At 45.0% G+C, this 24,055-nt stretch overlaps 1 protein-coding gene across 1 annotated transcript in view; it reads left to right on the forward strand.

The window, feature by feature from the left end:
- The window catches only part of ERI3 (ERI1 exoribonuclease family member 3), a 249,393-nt gene that overhangs the window by 114,975 nt on the left and 110,363 nt on the right, over positions 1-24,055 (forward strand). The window contains exon 6 of the mRNA XM_030205573.1: positions 20,856-20,928. Within this exon, the coding sequence (XP_030061433.1) occupies positions 20,856-20,928 (73 nt within the window). The remainder of the gene's footprint in view (positions 1-20,855; positions 20,929-24,055) is intronic.

Consider the following 24,055-nt stretch of genomic DNA (forward strand, 5'->3'; position numbering starts at 1 on the left):
GGTTCAGACTTGCTGTATACATACCGAGAAGGAATGGGACTCTTCCACTCTCAGCAGTAACTACATTTTGGTGTAGGCAGTTTTCTGAGAGCGACTCTTTCACTGGCCTCTTGACATGCTGTGCCCAGTAGCAGATGGACATTAACCTGTTTTGATTAGGCAGGAGACGACAGCATTAATTTTTCATACGCTGGAACCACCTGAGAGACCAAAATTCAATTATGTGCTCTTCCTCCCCCTAACTCCCCCTGCCTGCCTGTGCTGTCATAACATTACATCTCCAAGCAGTGCCAGAAGAACCTGTTGGAAGGAGAAACCCCTATTTGTTCTGCTGACCCCCTGGATAATTAGGGTTAAATTGATATGCTATCACAGCGCTGACACGTTTTATCAGGCTGTGTTTGTACAAGAGGATACAATACCAGAGGTAAGAGCAATTTCTGGCCTGCTTGTGTTCCTTCTGCCTTGATAAAGGGGCCTCCGTGGACTGATAACACACGGCTTCATCTCTTTGTTGCCCAATTAGCTTTTCCTTTTTTTTTTTTTTCTCCAGAATTTTGTTTTTGTTTCCTCCTCTCTCATTGTTCTGGGCTCATTTTTTAAAGTCCTGCCATGCTATAATAATGATCCCCTACTTAAATGTGTGGTCAATGTGTCTGACAGCCTTCCCTGATAACAGGACTGCAACCCATCCATCATTAGGGGGCTCTTGCATTCATTTAAGGCCTGTGGTAAGGTGAGATGCCTGAGAGGCTTTATCCCAGGACAGCTGCATTCTGCACTCCAAGACAAGCACGTTCTCTGCTCACAACATGCTGCAAATGTCAGACAAATGGAAGTGCTTTCCCTGGGTATAGAGCCGTGGTCCTCAACCTTTGTTCTGTTATGACACACCCGGGAGATAAGGTTCGTGTATTTGAAACACAGCTGAACAAAGAAAATCCTGAATATTTTATTTTTATTCTATGCATACCGCCTTTCTGGGGTACAATCAAAACTGTTTACACATTGCATTCAGACACTTTCTCTGTCCCTAGTGGGCTCACAGTCTACGTTTTGTACCTAAGGTAATGGAGGGTTAAGGCAGTGGCATAGCTACGGGTGAGCCTGGGAAGGCACAGGCCCACCTATTCTTGGCTCAGGCCCATGTACCACACTGGTCTCTTCCCTCTTTTCTCTGCGGCATCCTGATATCTGCCCTCCTGTTTCTGAACCCTGTCTTTTCCCAGTGTACCTTACAGGCGTCCCCAGCAATCCATTTTTGTTGCTTACGCTGGCCTTGCAGGCTTCCATCTGCCGCATCCCACCCTCACTGACACCAGTGGCTGTTTCCTGTCTGGCAGGATGCAGCAGATGGAAGCCTGCGGGGCCATCGCAAGCAGCAAAATTGAATCGCTGCAGGCGCCAGGGATGCCTGTAAGGTACACCGGGAAGGGACGGGGTTTAGAGACAGGAGGGCAAATGCTAGGATGCCATGGAGGAGAGGGGAGAGATGTTTGATGCAGGATAAAAAAAACAACACACTTTTTAAAATATCTTTGGGAAAGGGGTATGTGTGTGTGGAAGAGCTCATTCAAGTTGACTCTTGGCCCAGAGGGTCTCACTACGCCACTGGGGTTAAGTGGCTTTTCATTTCATTGACTTTAAAAATGAAGCAAGAGAAATATAAAAATGTGGAATAGCAACATTCCATGTAGAATCTCCAATAGTATCTATTTTATTTTTGTTACATTTGTACCCTGCGCTTTCCCACTCATGGCAGGCTCAACGCGGCTTACATGGGGCAATGGAGGGTTAAGTGACTTGCCCAAAGAGCTGCCTGTGCCTGAAGTGGGAATCAAACCCAGTTCCCCAGGACCAAAGTCCACCACCCTAACCACTAGGCCACTCCTCCACTGTTGCTACTATTTGAGATTCTACATGGAATGTTGCTATTCCACTAGCAAAGTCTGCCCTTGCAGATCACCAATGTGGCCGCGCAGGCTTCTGCTTCTGTGAGTCTGACGTAGTGCAGGATGTCAGACTCACAGAAACAGAAGCCTGCGCAGCCTTCTACATGGAATGTTGCTAGTGGAATAGCAACATTCCATGTAGAATCTCCAATAGTAGCAACAGAATCTCAATAGTAGCAACATTCCATGTAGAATCTCCAATAGTAGCAACATTCCAAGTAGAATCTCCAATAGTAGCAACATTCCATGTAGAATCTCCAATAGTAGCACCATTCCATGTTCCACTGCACTAACCACTAGGCTACTCCTCCACTAGCAACATTCCATGTAGAGGTCGGCCCTTGCAGATCACCAGTGTGGCTGCGCAGGCTTCTGCTTCTGTGAGTCTGACGTCCTGCACATACGTGCAGGACGTCAGACTCACAGAAACAGAAGCCTGCGCAGCCTACTACATGGTATGTTGCTAGTGGAATAGCAACATTCCATGTAGAATCTCCAATAGTAGCAACATTCCATGTAGAATTTCCAATAGTAGCAACAGAATCTCAATAGTAGCAACATTCCATGTAGAATCTCCAATAGTATCTATTTTATTTTTGTTACATTTTTACCCCGCGCTTTCCCACTCATGGCAGGCTCAATGCGGCTTACATGGGGCAATGGAGGGTTAAGTGACTTGCCCAGAGTCACAAGGAGCTGCCTGTGCCTGAAGTGGGAATCAAACTCAGTTCCTCAGGACCAAAGTCCACCACCCTAACCACTAAGCAACTCCTCCACTGTTGCTACTATTTGAGATTCTACATGGAATGTTGCTATTCCACTAGCAACATTCCATGTAGAAGTCGGCCCTTGCAGATCACCAACGTGCAGAACGTCAGACTCACAGAAACAGAAGCCTGCGCAGCCTTCTACACGGAATGTTGCTAGTGGAATAGCAACATTCCATGTAGAATCTCCAATAGTATCTATTTTATTTTTGTTACATTTGTACCCTGCGCTTTCCCACTCATGGCAGGCTCAATGCGGCTTACATGGGGCAATGGAGGGTTAAGTGACTTGCCCAAAGAGCTGCCTGTGCCTGAAGTGGGATTTGAACTCAGTTCCTCAGTTCCCCAGGACCAAAGTCCACCACCCTAACCACTAGGCCACTCCTCCACTGAGAAATCTGAAACTGATGTGTTGCATACAGTTCTTTAATATGGGGTGAAACGGTAGACAAATTCACACTGAATATGTACACATTCTAGACACTGACAAGAGAGCTAGGATGTTTCACCTTACAGCTTGTCATACAAACATCTATACATAGATATATTCAAATTCTGGTGTCACTTCAGTAACATCATCACAGAACCCTTTCTCTGCCAGATACTGTAAAGTACCACAAATCCCTGAATGTGCTACTCAGAAACTATTCATCAAACAGAACCTATGGACAGCAGATCTGCAACATTTCCAGCTGAGTCTGACGGCAGCAGTTAATTATTGTGGATAGCAGGGAAGCAGGAATAGAGACCAGTTATGGGGATTTCAGGGACCTGTCTGGCTCTTTGCTATCCCCACCTTGCAGGCGTATATGGTTGTTAAGGAAAGCATAGGCTTGCTGTCTAGGCCAAATTTGCGGTGACACATCTCCCAGCCCTTCATGACATGCTGGTGTGTCCCAAATCACTGACTGAGAACCACAGGTATATGGCATTCACCAAGGACAAGCAGGCCATTAATATTCTCATATCTGGATGATGTCATCTGATGGAACCCAGTGTGGACACTACCTAGTATATACAGCAAGCGTTTCACCACATGCGCAAATGCAGTTTCCTCAGTCTTTTTTTTTTTTTTAATAGAGCGGAGAGGTTGAGTTTTGTGATCTCTCTTTAGCACACATTAACAGGTATTTTTTCAGTGCCTTCACATGTGGCTTTTCCTTAATTTCTCTCGTTCTCTTCATAGTTTTTATTTTCAGTACCTTTCTTTGTATTTTATTAGGTTTTCGGCTTTTCAAGCTTGCTTTTTCGCACATCTTGTTAGGCCCTGTTTAGGCCTAAGCACTGACCTTGATTGATGCTCAAGATTGAGGAATTTAGCTGCAATTCTTTTCTCGGTCTGAGAAAACCCACAGTTGCTTCAAAAGGTGCGGCCAATATAATTGGGTGATTTGTGCCATGGACCTGCATAATTGGTTCACCTGGTGTCTTGGGTCTGTCTACCAGTCTGATTCTTGTTCTCTCTGTTTACAAATACAGCTGAGGACACAGAGGGCGTGTCAGGTCCAGCAGGAGAAACCTTTTGGCTCCTTGAAGTTTGACCTTGATGGCTGCCCAGACTTCTACCACTGGGAGTGCACTGCCATCAAGGATATCTCCACCTCCCTTGGCATCAGGCACTGGTAGTAGACCCCGGGACTGGTCAGCATCAGATCTGATATCAAGGACGTGTATGGGTTCAACTTCGTCTTCATCAGCATTGACTGTGATGCTGAGTGTCGAGGGAAGCCAAAGAAGCACAAGCACCAGTCTCCTTTGAAGCATGGTGTTGGGAGCACCAGGGCATCAGCATCGCTGGTATCCAAAAAGCACCAGCACCGATAGGATATCTCCCCCTCCTTGGTGGAGGTGCTGGTGTGCAAGTCTTCAAGCTGCCAGGATCCCGCTTCTGGTTTGATACTGGCTCTATCTCCTCTGTGTCCAAACTAACTCCCCAGCCTTCGCCAATGCCTGCCATGGGTGAGCAGTACTAGGCCATGCTCGGGGAGGAGTTGGCACAGATGTTTCAGCCACATGCTGCTCAGGCATTGAGGGTGTTTGCGCCAGCTGTGGCTCTTCTTCAACTGCTTCCTGAAGTCCCTAGTCTGCCTGTGGAATGGTCTTCGATGCCAATGCTTTGACGGTTGTTGACATCGACCCATGCATGACCATTTTCTACATCAGGGGAGAAAGCTTCCTTGGCATCTAAGAGTAGGGTTGTACCCCACCACCCTTCGGGGCATGGACATCTTTCCACCAAGTCGGGGCAGGCACAGACTCACTCTGCCCATCTGGAGTATGATGAGGAGTCATACTTGGACCACTCATGGAAATCAAATGAAGATCCACATTACTTCTCAGAGGAGGAGTCGTATGGAGTCCCTTCTGACCCCTCCTCAAGAGAGGTGCACATCTCCACCTGAGAGGCTCTCATTCACAGGTTGGCCATCCAATTTAAGTTGAAGACAGAGGAAGAGCCTATGGCAGAGATGTTATCTGTCCTGGTCTATGAATCTCCTCCTAAGGAAGGGATCACAGTTCCGTTACACTCTATCCTTAAAGATGCACTGACGAAGAATTGAGAATCTCCCCTCTCAGTGCATGTTGTACTGAAGAAGATGGATAGTCGCCACTCTCTGATGGTCAAATCTTCTCTCAAATGAGCCAAAAGTTTCAGGTCTCATGCCTCGGCTCCCCCAGATGGAGAGGCTTTCCTTAACAAACATATATGCCTGCAAAGTGGGGATAGCAAAGAGCCAGACTGGTCCTTGAAATAATGAAATACTTAGTCTTTGGTGTGCAGTATGCTTGGTCTTGCAGACTTGCTCCCTCAGGAGCATGCCATAGAGCTTCTCCCATTGAAGTGCAGGAAATATCTGGCCAGGGGCGCTTATGACACCTTTGATATTGCGTCCAGACTCTCTCCTGTGGGCATGGGGATGTGGATACCTCCATGGCTGCTTGTCTCTGACCTGGAACCAGCAGTTCAGGAGAGGTTAGCAGATGTACTGTGCCAAGGAGATAATCTTTTTGGGTACAAGGTGAGGAGGTTGTAGATCTCATAAAGAAACAGACTGACACCAGTTTCATCGTCCTCTGTTAGGAGGTTTTCAACTGGGCCTAGGCGGCAAACCTATTACTCTCAAAAGCGTAAGTTTTCACCGCCTTCCTGCTCTACCTAGCAGCCCCAGCCCCAATACTCTTGACTACTTCAGTACCGTCCCCAGAAGACCCAGCCGGCTCCCCAGTCAAAGCAAGGGATGAGCATTTGACTGGCTCCAGGAGAGCATTGCCACCATCCAAGTAACCATCCTGGATGGCCTACCAGTGGCCCCCTATAACCACCGACCAGTGAATTCTTCAAATAGTCCGCCTCAATTACAAACTTCACTAGCAACAGAAACCACCAAATTCCCACCTAGAGCATCTGACATCAGCTCTCAGCACAAGTAGGTGCTAGTAGAGGAAATCTCCACCCTCCTATAGGCTAATGCATTTTAACCCATGACACCTGGGGAAGAAGGGAAGGGTTTCCATTCCCGATACTTCCTTGTGCCCAAAAAGATGTGGAGATTTTGTCCCATCCTAGATGTAAGGGCCCTGAACAAATTTCTAGTCGGAGAAAAATTTAGGATTTCCTTGGGCACCCTTCTCATGATTCAGGAACAAGAATGGCTATACTCTCTGGACTTGAAAGTTGCCTATACCCACATTTTGATACTTCCCAGCCACAGAAAGTATCTCAGGTTTCGAGTAGGGAAACACCACTACCAGCATCACATTCTGCTGTTTAGCCTCACATCATTCCCAGGGTCGTCACCAGATGTTTAGCAGTAGTAGCAGCACTGCTGTGCAGACTGAGAGTTTGTGTTTCCCTACCTGGACGATTGGCTGGTCAAGAGCATGTTGCGGGAAGGAGCACAAGAGTCAGTGCGGAGAAATATTTGGGTGCTGGAGCTCCTAAAGTTCATCATAAACTACCCCAAGTCCCAAACTCAGCGGTTGGAATACAAAGGAGCCCTGTTTGATATGATGCAAACTCAGGCCTTTCTGCCTCTGGTGAGAGCAGATACCTTGATAGCGCTTGCCTCGCAGGTCCGGAGTAGGACGCAGGTCATAGCTTGGTAGATGTTGAGACTGTTAGGCCACATGACCTCCACAATGCATGCTATTCCCATGGCTTGTCCCCATTTGAGAGGTGCCCAATGGACTCTGGCTTCCCAGTGGTCTCAAGCCACTGGGAGCCTAGCGAATGTTATCCAAGTTCCTTCAGAACTTGTTCAATCCCTTCTCTGGTGGATTGTGGGACAAATTCCAAATTCCACCTTCTCAAGAGGTGTTAACGGAGTCATCCAACTTGGGATGGGGGGGGGGGGGGGCTCATGTGGATGGGCTTCACACTCAGGGAGTGTGGTCTTCTCAGGAGACAAATCTCTACATCAACTTCCTGGAGCTAAAGGCCACTTTAAAGGTTTTCAGAGATCAGATACAGAATCAAGTTTTTCTCATCCAAACTTGACAGGTTGCAATGTAGTATGTGAACAAGCAGGAGGTATGGGATCTTACCCCTTGTGTCAGGAGGTGGTATGAATGTGGCAGAGGGCTCTCCTTTACAGGTTGCTACTATGAGCAATGTACCTGGCTAGCAGGGAAGACAGACTGAGCAGGGTAATGCAACCTAACGAGTGGTCTCCTGCAAGTTCTTCCAAAAGTGGGGCACTTCCTCAGTGGATATTTTCTCCACTCATCTCAACAGTAAGGTCCCTCAGGTCTGCGCCAGGCTCAAATCACCCAGCAGACTAGTGTCAAATGCCTTCCTACTTCATTGGGGGGAGGGTCTTCCCATACTGTCATAGAGAAAACTTTGCTGAAATTCAGGAAAGGATTGGGGAACAGTGATCCTGATCGCTCTATTTTGGTTGAGACAGATCTGGTTTCCTCTTCTTTTGCATTTGTCCTCCAAGGAGCCGTGGAGATTGGAGTGTTTTCTGACCCTCATAATGCAAAACAAGGGGTCCCTTCTGTATCCAATCCTCCAGTCCCTGGCCCTCACGGACTGGATTTTGAGAGCATAGAATTTCAATCCATGCATTTGTCTGAGGGTGTTTCCAAAGTCTATCTTGCTTGCATGCTTCCAGGGAAGATTCCACCAAGAGGTGTATTCATTTATTCTTTTATTTATTTATAATTTCATATTTTACAAAGATACTCATAGTCTTTGAGGAAAACACCAAATACCTAGTAAATATTTTTAACATACAGTATAAATGGAAAAGCTTAAAGGAAAAATACTTCTAAACTAGGTATACCAGGATGTTAGTCCACATAATAGAGGATCCTAGATCTTATACATATCCAAAGGAAGTTGGTAATGTAAGTAATTAGTTCATAAGAAGAGTAATAGTAGGTCTACCCCTTTATTCTAATGTCCTTCTAAAACGTCTGACTCTTCCCCTTTATCACCCTGAAGATCCAAAAAACCCCGCAATTGAAGAGAATCGTAGAATACATATTTCTTGTCTTTAAACAATAATATACATTTACAAGGAAATCGTAACTGAAAACGGGCATTAATCTGTATTGCTTCTTGTTTCATCTCTAGAAATTTCTTTCTCCTTTGCTGGGTCCATTTTGAAATATCAGGAAAAATCGAAATTTTTCCACCCAAAAATTCCATTTGATTCCGTTGAAAATGTAACCTCAGTACATCTTCCTTATCTTGTAGAAAAACAAATGAAACAAGTAATGTTGCTCTTGTTTTTATTTCTTCATTAAATTGCTCTAAAAAAGATGAAATATTTCTAGCTTCTACCAAAGTTTCTAATTGAATTTGATCTTTTCGCTTCTTTTGTTTATCCTGAGCAATAGGTAAATAATATAATTTTTGAAGAGGTGGGAGAGATTGTTCAGTATATTTAAGATTTTCTTTTAAAAATCTATGAAACATTTCTCTCGCTGACATAAATTTTGTATAAGGAAAGTTTAACAGTCTGAGATTCAAATTCCTCATTTTATTCTCAGTATTTTCAATTTTACAATGTATAAGTAGTGTATCTCCTGAGAATTGAGCTTGATTTTCTTGAATTTTATTGGTAATAGAAATCAAACAAAATAAGTTATGGCCAATAAAAAAAGGTGGTATATTTTCTTTTCCATGTTTTAATACATTTCTTGATTAGCTTTCGAAGGTTGCCCATTTAAATCCGTTTCCAGTTTAGTTTGTTTAGTCAATATAGTCTCCATAGATTCCTTAGCGTCTCTTACTTGCTTGGAATTATTTAGAGAAACAGATACAAAACAAGAACAGACCTTATGTAAGGTTTCCAGGGCCATCCAAATCGCTTCCAGTGATATTTCTGCCAGTCTTACCAACGGCTTAATCGCCGAGGCACATAATGTAACTTCTTCTTGCATATAATCCGCCGAGGAAGCTGCCATCTTTGCCTCGTCGTTCGCCGTACTAGAAGACCGCCGGCTTCCTTCCACTAAAATCCCAGCAGTCGCTCCCTCAATCGAGGCTCGCCTTACCGAGGTTTCACCAGCTAACTTCCTCGTTACCGATGCCTCGTCTGGCTGCGGTAGTGGAGGAGTAGAAGGTCCTGTCGGGCTAAGCGACAAGTCGCTCTGTACTCTGGAGCTGTTCCTCGCTCTAGAAGCAGAAGCGCCCGATACTGGGGTTGAAACCAAGAAGGCTGATATTGGTGTCTGCTGAGATACTGGGACATCTAGCTTAGGGAGGCGAGGTCCCCTAGGCTTCCCCTTCCTCTTCGGCATGCTCTTCCCAATAAGCGGCAAATAATCCTGAAGAAAATTATACCTAAAAACAAGAGCGTCCTCACAGCCTTCCTAACATACCGTCATCTTGGATCCCTGAGTGGGGGTGTTATTCTTTTGAATGGAGAAGGTTTGCTGTTTGGTGTGAGGGCAAGTCCCTAGATCCTCTCTCTTGCCCTACACAAAAACTTCTTGAATACTTTCTGTACCTGAGTCTGGTTTAAAAAAAATAACTCTGTAAGGATACATCTGAGTGCAGTTAGTGCTTATCATTTTTGTGTAGAGGGTAAGCCCATCTCTGTGTAGCCTCTAGTTGTTAAATTCATGAGAGGTTTGATGTCAGCAAGTCCCCTGGTTAAACCTCCTACTGTGTCATGGGATCTCAGTGTCGTTCTAACCCAGCTGATGAGAACTCCGTTTGAGCCTCTTGACTCTTGTCATCTGAAGTATCTGACCTGGAGCGTTGTTTTTTTAGTGGCAGTCACTTCAGCTTTCAGAGTCAATGAACTTCAGGCCCTAGTAGCAGATGGTCAACCTTACATGAAGTTTCATCCCAACAGGGTAGTTCTTCGCACACACCCTAAGTTCCTTCCTAAGGTAGTGTTGGAGTTCCATCTTAATCAGTCAGTGTTTCCCAAAGCCGCATGCCCATCCTGGCGAAAGTGTACTGCATAGCTTGGACTGCAAGGTAGCTTTAGCCTTCTATCTGGAGCGGACTAAAGCCCATAGATAATCCACCCAGATTTTTGCTTCTTTTGACCAAAAAAGGATGGGGATCAGGGCTGGCTTAACCACTGGACCAGTTGAGGCGGCTAAGGGTTCTAAAAAAAACCCCAGCCTCTAACCTCACCTGCTGTACATATTAAGCCTTTTCTCCACCCTGGTCCAGTCTCCCTCTTCTCTTTCCCCCATGCCCTCAGGTCCGGCACGACTCCCTCTGCTGCATCCTGCTTCTTCTGATGCAGTTTCCTGTGGATGAGATGCGACAGAGGGAAGACCCAGGGTGGCCGAAGGCAGCCTCTCATGCTGCTGTTGCTGCGCTGGGTGACCATGTAACCTATACTGACCGCAGGGGAGTGAGAGGTGAGGGAACAGTGCCAGAACTAGGAGGAGGGGGAAGGAGAGACTGGCCAGGGGTGGGATCTTGAGAGAGATGCTGAGCCTAGGGGAAGGAGTGCCAGAAATGGTACGATTGGGGGGGGGGGGGGGGGGGGGGGGAGAGGGGAGAGGTGCAGCCAAAGCAAGTTGATTCAGGGCACCACTATCCCTTCTGCTGGCCTTGATGGGGGTAGCCTTTGGCAAATGCACTATTGGCTAGTGGATTGCATCTCCTTCACTTATGCCCAGGCTGGGCTGACTCTAGAGGGTCATGTCAAGACCCATAATGTCGGAGCTATGCTATATCATTAACCCACTTGAGGTCAGCCTCCATCCAAGAGTTTTGCAAGGCTGCGACATGGTCTTCAGTCCACACATTCACATTTCACTACTACCTTCAGCAAGGGCACCTGATGTAACAGCCAGTTTGGTCAGACAGGTCTTCAGAATTTTGTGTCTAGAATCCAACTTTGTCCTCTTAGGCCCAGTTTTGTTCTGTTCCAGGCTGCACCTTCAGAACTAGATTGTATATAGTTTTAAGGTTTATTGACTTCAAGGCCTCGATATTTCGAGTCCCTATTGTCCTGGCATTGTAGCCTTGTAGCTAGGAATTCCCAGATGTGAGAATACTAATGGTCTGCTTGCCCTTGGAGAAAGTGAAGTTAATGTAGCAGGTGTTCTCCACGGACAGCAGGCCAACTATTCTCACATAATCCTCCTACCTCCCCTAGGAGTTGTATTCCTTCAGCTATATTATTCTACTGAGGAACCTACGCTTGCGTGTCGGGCTGGAAGGCACCCTGTGCGTGTGCAGTAGGATGCTGCTAGAATGTTGTACATGCTGTATACGTTAGGCAGCGTCTGCACCGAGCTCTGTCAGATGACATCACCCAAATATGGCAATACTTGGCCTACTGTCTTCAGAAAACGCCTGCTACAGGATAACATTGTATGCCTTTTTTTGCAGGCACAAACATCTTCCTAACCAAATAAATTTCATGTGCTTCTTGAGAGGCAGCAGCATAAGACTGAAATTACTTCTTTATTGGGCTTGAATTTTCTACCAGGTTGGGCTGGCGTTGGGGGAAGAAGTAATGGGACTGTGGCAGCAGAAATCTAATGATTTAATTCTTACCGGTAATTCTCTGCAGCTTTACTCCAATTAAAACTGTCCCCTTTTCAATTCCCACCTGATTTTTTACTTCATTGTTATTGCAAAGCTCTTATTTGTGCTTTACCTGTCTGTCTTGACTAGATTGTAAGCGCCAAAGAATAGGGTGTGTCTAGCGTATGTCCTAGGACAGCGCTGTGCACATATTTATTTATTTATTATTACACTAGTAAAAAAAGGCCCGTTTCTGTAGGCAAGGAAACGGGCCTTAGGCAGGCAATTCCCCCCCCCCCCCGTGCCAGCGAAAACTGCCGCCACCGCCGCCGTTGTGCTACCTTCCCTTCCCGTAGGTTCTTCAATCATCTTCTTAGAAAGTTTAACTCCGTGCGTCTGACGTCAGACTTTCTAAGAAGATGATTGAAGAACCTACGGGAAGGGAAGGTAGCACAACAACGGTGGCGGTAGTTTTCGGCGTTCCGGGGGGGGGGGGATCGACAGGTTCGCGGGAGGGGGTGGGTTTCAAGGGGGCCATAGCGCGGGGGGGGGGGGGTGACAGCTGATTCCGAGGCAGTAGGAGTTTCCCTACTCCTCCCCTTGCCTTGGAATCAGCTGTGTTGACGTCAGTGACGTCCATGCGTGTCTGCCTCGCAGACCACTTGCAGCCAGGGATCCACGGTCCCAAGCATAGAACGTTGCAGGTGAGAATTATTATATAGGATTTGTACCCCGCACTTTCCCACTCAGAGCAGGTTCAATGCGGCTTATATAGTAACAGGGATTACAGGGTATTGATGAAGAAAAAATAAGTTTATATCATAATAATAAAAGAAATAATTAGGTAGAGATGGGCAAGAGTGAAGGGAGTAGAAGAGGTATGAGCAAGGGTAGGTGAGCAATTGGAGGAGGGGTAGAGGAGGCAGAAGGGATGGGTCAAGGGATAAGCATAGGGAAATTAGGTAGGAGAAGTGGACTAGGTCATTGTCATTATCTCCTGGAAATGTGATGGTAGATGGGTTCGTAGGGCAGTATGAGGGGCAGTTCTATGACTGGGCGCCCGCAGTAACATACCCCTTATGCATGCAAGATTACAGAATAATACACTTATCTTCAAACGTACTAGCAGGGTGTCAAGGGGGGGGAGAGACACCAGGACAGAGCATGGGCGGGATATAGGCAGAATAGTATAAGTTACGCAGAATCTCGCCACATTTAGGAAGCTGCAGTTGTGCCAGGTCTGTGGCAGGTGTAACTGTTGGCGCATAAATGTAAGGTGCACTGATTCGCAGTTGCGTTGTTATTTTTTAATCTGGACGCTCAGATGCTGTTAGAGCAGGCTGCTACCTTGTGGCATTGGGGCATCCAAGTATAGAATTGCCACCCTGGTATGATAACCTGGACAGAGAGGGTCTGTTTGAACACTGTATATCCATGGAGAGCATTGTAGCTTAACCACTTCTTGGGGAATGGTATTACCTACTCTCCTGGCTAATAAAAAGTTACATGTTACGGACAGATGCTGTAGCGGGGAGGGGGCATGATTGGGAGCACACACTGTCATTCAACATGTCTGTGTTTGGTGATGAACCTTTCCTTACTTGCATATGTCAGAGGATACCTTGCTAAACATTACCGGGGCTCTTCATTCTCACTGTAAACAGAATTTTACTGAGAAACAAAAATGATTATTCGATTTTTACTGATCTCTACCCACGTTTTATACCATTCAACACACAATTGTATTTTGTTGCTGTAGAATTTGTGACTGGTCCAGTCTTGCTTCCTCGTAGTACAGAGTGGTCCACTCACACACCCCAGTCTGACACAGAAGGAGAGGCAGAGCAGCATTTCATATTTTTGTTCACTAAAATCAGTGGAGGAGTGGTCCAGTGGTTAGGGTGGTGGACTTTGGTCCTGGGGAACTGAGGAACTGAGTTTGATTCCCACTTCAGGCACAGGCAGCTCCTTGTGACTCTGGGCAAGTCACTTAACCCTCCATTGCCCCATGTAAGCCGCATTGAGCCTGCCATGAGTGGGAAAGCGCCGGGTACAAATGTAACAAAAATAAAATAGATACTATTGGAGATTCTACATGGAATGTTGCTACTATTGGAGATTCTACATGGAATGTTGCTATTCCACTAGCAACATTCCATGTAGAAGCCTGCGCGGCCACATTGGTGATCTGCAAGGGCCGACTTTGCTAGTGGAATAGCAACATTCCATGTAGAATCTCAAATAGTAGCAACAGTGGAGGAGTGGCCTAGAGGTTAGGGTGGTGGACTTTGGTCCTGGGGAACTGAGGAACTGAGTTCGATTCCCACTTCAGGCACAGGCAGCTCCTTGTGACTCTGGGCAAGTCACTTAACCCTCCATTGCCCCATGTAAGCCGCATTGAGCCTGCCATGAGTGGGAAAGCGCAGGGTACAAATGTAACAAAAATAAAATAGATACTATTGGAGATTCTACATGGAATGTTGCTACTATTGGACATTTTACATGGAATGTTGCTACTATTGGAGATTCTACATGGAATGTTGCTATTCCACTAGCAACATTCCATGTAGAAGCCTGCGCGGTCACATTGGTGATCTGCAAGGGCCGACTTCTAGTGGAATAGCAACATTCCATGTAGAATCTCAAATAGTAGCAACAGTGGAGGAGTGGCCTAGAGGTTAGGGTGGTGGACTTTGGTCCTGGGGAACTGAGGAACTGAGTTCGATTCCCACTTCAGGCACAGGCAGCTCCTTGTGACTCTGGGCAAGTCACTTAACCCTCCATTGCCCCATGTAAGCCACATTGAGCCTGCGGGGTACAAATGTAACAAAAAAAAAAAATAAAAATACCCAGGAAAAGTGGAAATTACATCCTGCACTGTTGTTTATGTATTTTCCACCTTTTTGAACTTCAACCAGGGTTGTGTGCAGCAAGAATAAGCCAAATATAGGCAATAGGCAGTTAGAACAGTAAATATATTCAAATAACAGTATACATTATGGCATAGTATGCTAGTTACAATGTCAGTAAAATAAACATGATGACACAGTTTACTAGTTACAATGTCAATAAAATACACATAATGACACAGTTTGGTAGTTACAATGTCAATAAAATACACACAGTATGGCATAGTTTAGAAGTTACAATGTCAATAAAATGCACAACGACACAGTTTACTAGTTACAATGTCATTACAATACACATTATGACACAATTTGCTAATTACAATGTCAATAAAATACACATTATGAAACAGTTTGCTACTTAACAATGAGAGTACAATACACATGAAACAAATTGCTAGTTACAATGTCAGTAAAATACGCATTATGACACAGTTTGCTAGTTACAATGTCAATAAAATAAACATGATGACACAGTTTGCTAGTTACAATGTCATTACAGTGCACATTATGGCATAGTACGCTAGTTACAATGTCAATAAAATACACACAGTATGGCATAGTTTAGAAGTTACAATGTCAGTACAATACACATAATGACACAGTTTGCTAGTTGCAATGCCAATAAAGTACATGTGGAGGAGCATAATCGAACGGGGCGCCCAAGTTTTTCTGAGGGTGTCCTCGCAGGATGTCCCCGTGAAGGAGCGAGGAAACCCGTATTATCGAAACAAGATGGGCATTCATCTTTCGTTTCGATAATACAGTCGGGGATGCCCAAATCTCAACATTTAGGTTGACCTTAGAGATGGTTGTCCCCGGTTTTCGGCAATAATGGAAACCGAGGACGCCCATCTCAAAAACAACCAAATCCAAGTCATTTGATCATGGGAGGAGACAGCATTTATAGTGCACTGGTCCCCCTGACATGCCAGGACACCAGCCGGGCACCCTAGGGGGCACTGCAGTGGACTAACTGATGCATTTGGATTTTGGATCACAAGTTGCAGCAGTGGGATTTGAACCGGCCACCTCTGGCTTACAAGACCAGTGTTCTAGCCACTAGGCCGCCACTCTACTCCACTCCCTTGAAATTTGGCCGTCCCTGTGTGTGGGGGGGCAGTTCAGGACGTCCAAAATGTTTGAAAAAAGGACGTCCACGCCTTTGCTATGCCTCCGCTGACACACACACATACCTCCCCCCCCCCCCCCCCCCCCCCAAGGGACCTGCATACTGCTGCGATGGACCTGAGTATGACATTTCAGGTTGGCAAAAAAGTTTTTAAAGTTGTTTTTTTCAGGGTGGGAGGGGGTTAGTCACCACTGTGGAGTCAGGGGTGGTCATCTGGTCAGTTCAGGCACCTTTTTGAGGCTTGGTCGGAATTAAAAAATGGACCAAGTATAGTCGGCCAAGTGCTCGTCAGGCACGCCCTTCTTTTTTCCATTATAGCTCAAGGACGCCCATCTGTTAGGCACACCCCATCCCCGCCTTCGCTACGCCCCCGAGAACTTTGGTCGTCCCCACGACGGGAAGAAGTTGGGGACGCCCAAAATTGGCTTTCGTTTATGCCGATTTGGGCAACCCTGACAGAAGGACTCCCATCTCCCAATTTGTACATAAGTACATAAGTAGTGCCATACTGGGAAAGACCAAAGGTCCATCTAGCCCAGCATCCTGTCACCGACAGTGGCCAATCCAGGTCAAGGGCACCTGGCACGCTCCCCAAACGTAAAAACATTCCAGACAAGTTATACCTAAAAATGTGGAATTTTTCCAAGTCCATTTAATAGCAGTCTATGGACTTGTCCTTTAGGAATCTATCTAACCCCTTTTTAAACTCCGTCAAGCTAACCGCCCGTACCACGTTCTCCGGCAACGAATTCCAGAGTCTAATTACACGTTGGGTGAAGAAAAATTTTCTCCGATTCGTTTTAAATTTACCACACTGTAGCTTCAACTCATGCCCTCTAGTCCTAGTATTTTTGGATAGCGTGAACAGTCGCTTCACATCCACCCGATCCATTCCACTCATTATTTTATACACTTCTATCATATCTCCCCTCAGCCGTCTCTTCTCCAAGCTGAAAAGCCCTAGCCTTCTCAGCCTCTCTTCGTAGGAAAGTCGTCCCATCCCCACTATCATTTTCGTCGCCCTTCGCTGTACCTTTTCCAATTCTACTATATCTTTTTTGAGATACGGAGACCAGTACTGAACACAATACTCCAGGTGCGGTCGCACCATGGAGCGATACAACGGCATTATAACATCCGCACACCTGGACTCCATACCCTTCCTAATAACACCCAACATTCTATTCGCTTTCCTAGCCGCAGCAGCACACTGAGCAGAAGGTTTCAGCGTATCATCGACGACGACACCCAGATCCCTTTCTTGATCCGTAACTCCTAACGCGGAACCTTGCAAGACGTAGCTATAATTCGGGTTCCTCTTACCCACATGCATCACTTTGCACTTGTCAACATTGAACTTCATCTGCCACTTGCACGCCCATTCTCCCAGTCTCGCAAGGTCCTCCTGTAATCGTTCACATTCCTCCTGCGACTTGACGACCCTGAATAATTTTGTGTCATCGGCGAATTTAATTACCTCACTAGTTATTCCCATCTCTAGGTCATTTATAAATACATTAAAAAGCAACGGACCCAGCACAGACCCCTGCGGGACCCCACTAACTACCCTCCTCCACTGAGAATACTGGCCACGCAATCCTACTCTCTGCTTCCTATCTTTCAACCAGTTCTTAATCCATAATAATACCCTACCTCCGATTCCATGACTCTGCAATTTCTTCAGGAGTCTTTCGTGCGGCACTTTGTCAAACGCCTTCTGAAAATCCAGATATACAATATCAACCGGCTCCCCATTGTCCACATGTTTGCTTACCCCCTCAAAAAAATGCATTAGATTGGTGAGGCAAGACTTCCCTTCACTAAATCCGTGCTGACTTTGTCTCATCAGTCCATGTTTTTGTATATGCTCTGCAATTTTATTCTTAATAATAGCCTCCACCATCTTGCCCGGCACCGACGTCAGACTCACCGGTCTATAATTTCCCGGATCTCCTCTGGAACCCTTCTTAAAAATCGGAGTAACATTGGCTACCCTCCAGTCTTCCGGTACTACACTCGATTTTAGGGACAGATTGCATATTTCTAACAGTAGCTCCGCAAGTTCATTTTTAGTTCTATTAATACTCTGGGATGAATACCATCAGGTCCCGGTGATTTACTACTCTTCAGCTTGCTGAACTGACCCATTACATCCTCCAAGGTTACAGAGAATTTGTTTAGTTTCTCCGACTCCCCCGCTTCAAATATTCTTTCCGGCACCGGTGTCCCCCCCAAATCCTCCTCGGTGAAGACCGAAGCAAAGAATTCATTTAATTTCTCCGCTACGGCTTTGTCCTCCTTGATCGCCCCTTTAACACCATTTTCGTCCAGCGGCCCAACCGACTCTTTGGCCGGTTTCCTGCTTTTAATGTATCTAAAAAAATTTTTACTATGTATTTTTGCTTCCAACGCTAATTTCTTCTCAAAGTCCTTTTTTGCCCTCCTTATCTCCGCTTTGCATTTGGCTTGGCATTCCTTATGATCTATCCTGTTACTTTCAGTTGGTTCTCTTCTCCACTTTCTGAAGGATTGTTTTTTGGCTCTAATGATTTCCTTTATCTTACTGTTTAGCCACGCCGGCTGACGTTTAGTCTTTTTTCCATTTTTTCTAATACGTGGAATATATTTGTCCTGAACCTCCAGGATGGTGTTTTTAAACAGCATCCACGCCTGATGCAAGTTTTTTACTCTGCGAGCTGCTCCTTTCAGTCTTTTTTTCACCATTTTTCTCATTTTGTCGTAATCACCTTTTCTATAGTTAAACGCTAGCGTACTTGATTTCCTAGTTTCACTTCCTTCAATGCCAATATCAAAACCGATCATATTATGATCACTGTTATCAAGCGGCCCTCGTATCGTTACCCCCTGCACTACATGAGCACCACTAAGGACTAAGTCTAGTATTTTTCCTTCTCTTGTCGGCTCCTTGTCGAAAAATGGGCGCCCTTCTCTTTCGAAAATAAGCCTGATTATTGACACAATTTGCTAGTTCCAATGTCAGTACAATACACAGTATGGCATAGTTTGGAAGTTATAATGTCTATAAAATACACAATGACACATTTTATTAGTTACAATGTCATTACAATACACATTATGAAACAGTTTGCTACTTAACAATGAGAGTACAATACACATGAAACAATTTGCTAATTACAATGTCAATAAAATACACATTATGACACAGTTTGCTAGTTACAATGTCAATAAAATACATGTGGAGGAGCATAATCAAACGGGGTGCCCAAGTTTTTCTGAGGGTGTCCTCGCAGGTTGTCCCCGTGAAGGAGCGAGGAAACCCGTATTATCGAAACAAGATGGGCATTCATCTTTCGTTTCGATAATACAGTCGGGGATGCCCAAATCTCAACATTTAGGTTGACCTTAGAGATGGTTGTCCCCGGTTTTTGGCAATAATGGAAACCGAGGACGCCCATCTCAAAAACAACCAAATCCAAGTCATTTGATCGTGGGAGGAGACAGCATTTATAGTGCACTGGTCCCCCTGACATGCCAGGACACCAGTCGGGCACCCTAGGGGGCACTGCAGTGGACTAACTGATGCATTTGGATTTTGGATCTCAAGTAGCAGCAGTGGGATTTGAATCGGCCACCTCTGGATTACAAGACCAGTGCTCTAACCACTAGGCCACTCCTCTACTCCACTCCCTTGAAATTTGGCCATCCCTGTGTGTGGGGGGGGGCAGTTCAGGACGTCCACGCCTTCGCTATGCCTCCACTGACACATACCTCCCCCCCCCAGGGACCTGCATACTGCTGCGATGGACCTGAGTATGACATTTCAGGTTGGCAAAAAAGTTTTTAAAGTTGTTTCTTTCAGGGTGGGAGGGGGTTAGACACCACTGTGGGAGTCAGGGGTGGTCATCTAGTCAGTTCAGGCACCTTTTTGAGGCTTGGTCGGAATTAAAAAATGGACCAAGTAAAGTCGGCCAAGTGCTCGTCAGGCACGCCCTTTTTTTTTCCATTATAGCTTGAGGACGCCCATCTGTTAGGCACACCCCATTCCCGCCTTCGCTATCCCCCGAGAACTTTGGTCATCCCCACGACGGGAAGAAGTTGGGGACGCCCAAAATTGGCTTTCGTTTATGCCGATTTGGGCAACCCTGACAGAAGGACTCCCATCTCCCAATTTGTGTCGAAAAATGGGCGCCCTTCTCTTTCGAAAATAAGCCTGATTATTGACACAATTTGCTAGTTCCAATGTCAGTACAATACACAGTATGGCATAGTTTGGAAGTTACAATGTCTATAAAATACACAATGACACATTTTACTAGTTACAATGTCATTACAATACACATTATGAAACAGTTTGCTACTTAACAATGAGAGTACAATACACATGAAACAATTTGCTAATTACAATGTCAATAAAATACACATTATGACACAGTTTGCTAGTTACAGTGTCAATAAAATACACATTAAACATTTCAATAGACAGCACAGGGTGAAATAGACAAATAAGAGAGCGTACCAAAAGTTAGTTAGAAAATTGGGTGACAAAGGAAAAATTGCACACAAATTCAGAAAAAGTACAGGAAACTGACTTCAGCTAGAGTAGGAGAGGATAAGCAGGTCCTGCTACAGTGTGTGCAGGTTGTATCAGTCCTTGTGTGTGTGTATGACTAGCTAGTTAGTTGCTTCTTCCTTAAAGGCTTGGGAGAAGACCCAGTCTTTCACCTGCTTTTGTTATAAACATGGAGTAAATTCATATAGTAAATAAAACAAAAACCAAACTGCAAGTGAGCTATAAGCATAAGAATTCTGATGTACCGGGTGCTTGAGCCGGACTAGCCACTGTCAGAGACAGGGTGGTGGGCTCGATGGTCCTTGTGGCAATCGTAAAGAAAATGTGAACAGTGTCTGAGGTCAAGGGTGTAGCATTGAATATTGGGACTCCTCCAGTGAGCTTTTGGTAACTGTCTGAAGCTCAGGAGTGTCTTGTGACTTTCTGTTAGTCTTGAGAGAGAGTATATTCACTAAACACTGCGTTCCTATCTGAGGACAATTGCTGGGCCTCCCTCCCCCCTCACATTTTTTCCTGTAGTCCCTGCCTCCAAGAGCTGCTAGATCTTTTCTTATCATCTAAAACCTTTTTGTTCTTCTCCTTTCTTGCAGGCTACCGGGGCAGTGCGAGTATTTAGGACTTCAGGTTCCTGATTACTTCAAACAGTGGATTAATCTGAAAAAGGTACTTTGGTCCCAGCCACTGCCTTTCCTTTTTCTCTTCTCCAGAAAGTGTTTATTAGTCCGGCTCATTTGCATGGAAATGAGGTGAGCCTGTGGTGGAGTCGACTTCCCATTGTGTCTCCTCTGATAGTCTCTCCAGCCCTGGATGGGAGCGAATCCCATTACCCTGTCTGTGGGTGTATGTACAGAATGTGAGATACAGCAAGTATGTTTGTGAATTCAAAAAGCATGCTTCCGCTTCTATCTAATTATTGCCTGTAACTCTCCAGGGCAAGTAACATATGTGTATATATGTGTACTTGTGTAGATCTCTCTGTGTATAATTTATTCACACACACACACACACACACACACACACATAATGTAACAACTTTTGCAGTGGTCAGCAGTGTCAAAAGGATGCACAAAGGGCATTGTATAGGTGTAATATATGCTTTAACTGATACTGTAGAATGGTAGCCTAGAATGGGTGGCAGAGCTGGTGGTTGGGAGGCGGGGCTAGTGCTGGGCAGACTTATACGGTCTGTGCCGGGGCTGGTGGTTGGGCGGCGGGGATAGTGCTGGGCAGACTTATACGGTCTGTGCCCTGAAGAGGACAGTACAAATAAAAAAGTAGCACATATGAATTTATCTTCTTGGGCAGACTGGATGGACCATGCAGGTCTTTTTCTGTCGTCATCTACTATGTTTACTATGTTTACTCTGATAGTACAGTATTTCTTAATATTTCATTTGCATTTGATGTACTAAATTGTGCCACGTTGGCGGGTCCTACAAGAAATATATCCCAAGAAAAGGAAAAGAGAGTACTTAATGTAATAATACAGGGAATCTCTCTAGTATGATGGCAAAAAGTTGTACTCTACAGGAGACTAGAATTCTGTGGAGTGCATCCAATTTCAAAGGAATGAATAAGGGAAAAAGCCACCCAACCTCCAACCCAAGTAATTGTTATTACTAGCAAGGGTTGAGAAGAATTTTCTTTTTGGGGGATTCTTATTGTCATCGGCAAAAAACCCTTACGTTCCGAAGTATGAGAGATGCTAAAGCTCAACAGAATCGAACAGGGTTCTGCAAGAAAAACAAGAGGTTGGTTTGAGTCTTTTCTTACAGGCTGGCCATGAAGTGATATTGGTCTGTACCCCCCCCCCCCCCACACACACACATTGTGAAACATCTTTGCCAGGTTTGAGTAGGATCATAATGTCTTCAAATCTCATCTAATATGGCAGTTTCTTCCCTACTTGTAGTGAATTATATAGTTTCGTTAGTAATGGAACGACTGTAGAATTAAATGATAAAATAGCTCTGTGAACCCATCTAATCCAGGGGATTTTCCAGATTTTAAGCTTTGATCACCAGTAGCAGCTCCTCCTTCACATTTTCTCCATCCAACACCCTTGCCTCGCTAGGATCTAAAAAATAGGTTCCAATCTGCTCCTTTTCTGCTTGTGGCTCAGGCATATAGAGCTCCTCATAAAATTCCCTAAAACGCACCTGTATCTCCTTCTGTTTAGTAGTCACCTCACCCCTCCCCTTGCCCATGATAGCCAGAATGTTCAATTTTTAATCTCTGCACTAGGAGCCTGCTTGCTTTATTCCTGCTCTCAAAATATTTTGTTTTTTCTTTCCAGTTTAAAATATGTTTCCTCATTATGCAATTCCACCAATGCTGCCCTTACGCTTTAAATTTGTTTCATCAAGTCAGCCCTCTTTCCCCCCCCCCCCCCCCCCAGTGTTATTTATGTTGCTTTGTCAACCTCTGTAGGTCTTCCCTTAGTCTGTCTTTTTATTGATTTTTTTTTTCATAGTTAACATACATAAGTATCTAAAACTTGAAGACATCCAGAAAACTGGAAGTCAACTTATATCACATCTTCCCCTCTCATTCTACAATCCCCATACCCCAAAGCAACCCCACCCTGCTCACCCATCCCTGGTTACCAGTGCAAGTTGCATGCAATCCCCAGAAGGCCTTGGCTCTTATGGCCACCTGAATCCGTACAATCCTCCCATTCCCCACCTTAGTCTGTCTGCGCCCTTTTCTTTGCAACTGCTATCTTTGAGGACCACCTTTAGGCATTCCCATGTTATTTGGGCAAAAAGTTCTTCTATGTTTTTGTGGGGTAAATATTATGGAATTACCCCTTCTGTATGCTCAACCACATGTTGGTCCTTAAGGGTGCTGTGGTTTAGGCGCCAGTACTTGGTACCCAATATTTGCTGATCAATATGTAAGTCCTTCCAGATATGTGGCGAATGATCAGACACGTTAGTGTTGGGTCTTCCAAAAAAGATGGCTTCTTTTGTTCCTGGTGTACTGCCTCTCTGTTCCATCTGTGGGCCAATAATTATTCGGGATTCCTGGATCAAAATTTTCTTGTTTAAATAGTGATTTAATGTTTGTACTTTTCAACAGAATTAGAAATATGTTTTGCAGTGGTAATTAAAGCTGGGCTTTGCACTCCCTTGACCAATCAGGATGGACATGGGTCCATTTTACAAAATGTTAGACTTAGTTGCTGTAATACTTTGATTTGAGTAAATAGGTCACAGCCGTCTACTGGTAACCCATCCCCCAGCCTCTCTGTTTATTAATTCAGTTTTATATCTCCATCGATCATTCCCCCAGGTTCTATAATATTCTCTTGTTTCTCAGACTTGTGATCTAATTCTTGTGAGATAAGTACAACTTTTACTTGCAGAGTGCTACACCATATGCCTGGAATAGATTTCATGAGCCAGTGTGTCATGCTCCGATCTCTACCTCTGTTCAAATCCAAGCTAAAAACTCACCTTTTCGAGGCTTCTTTTAACTTCTTATTCACCTGTTTAATATCCATGCTTTTTTTATCATTCCCATTATAAATGTCTTATGTGGGAAAGAGGAACCCAAATTATAGTTACGTGATGCAAGGTTCCATATTAGGAATCACCGACCAGGAAAGGGTATCTAGGTGTCATCGTTGATGATACGTTGAAACCCTCTGCTCAGTGTGTGGCTGCGGCTAAGAAAGCAAATAGAATGTTAGGTATTATTAGGAAAGGAATGGAAAACAAAAATGAGGACGTTATAATGCCTTTGTGTCGCTCCATGGGGTGACTGTACCTGGAATACTGTGTGCAAT

This window comes from Microcaecilia unicolor, chromosome 6 (assembly GCF_901765095.1).
Source record: "Microcaecilia unicolor chromosome 6, aMicUni1.1, whole genome shotgun sequence".
NCBI classification, from domain to species: Eukaryota; Metazoa; Chordata; class Amphibia; order Gymnophiona; family Siphonopidae; genus Microcaecilia; species Microcaecilia unicolor.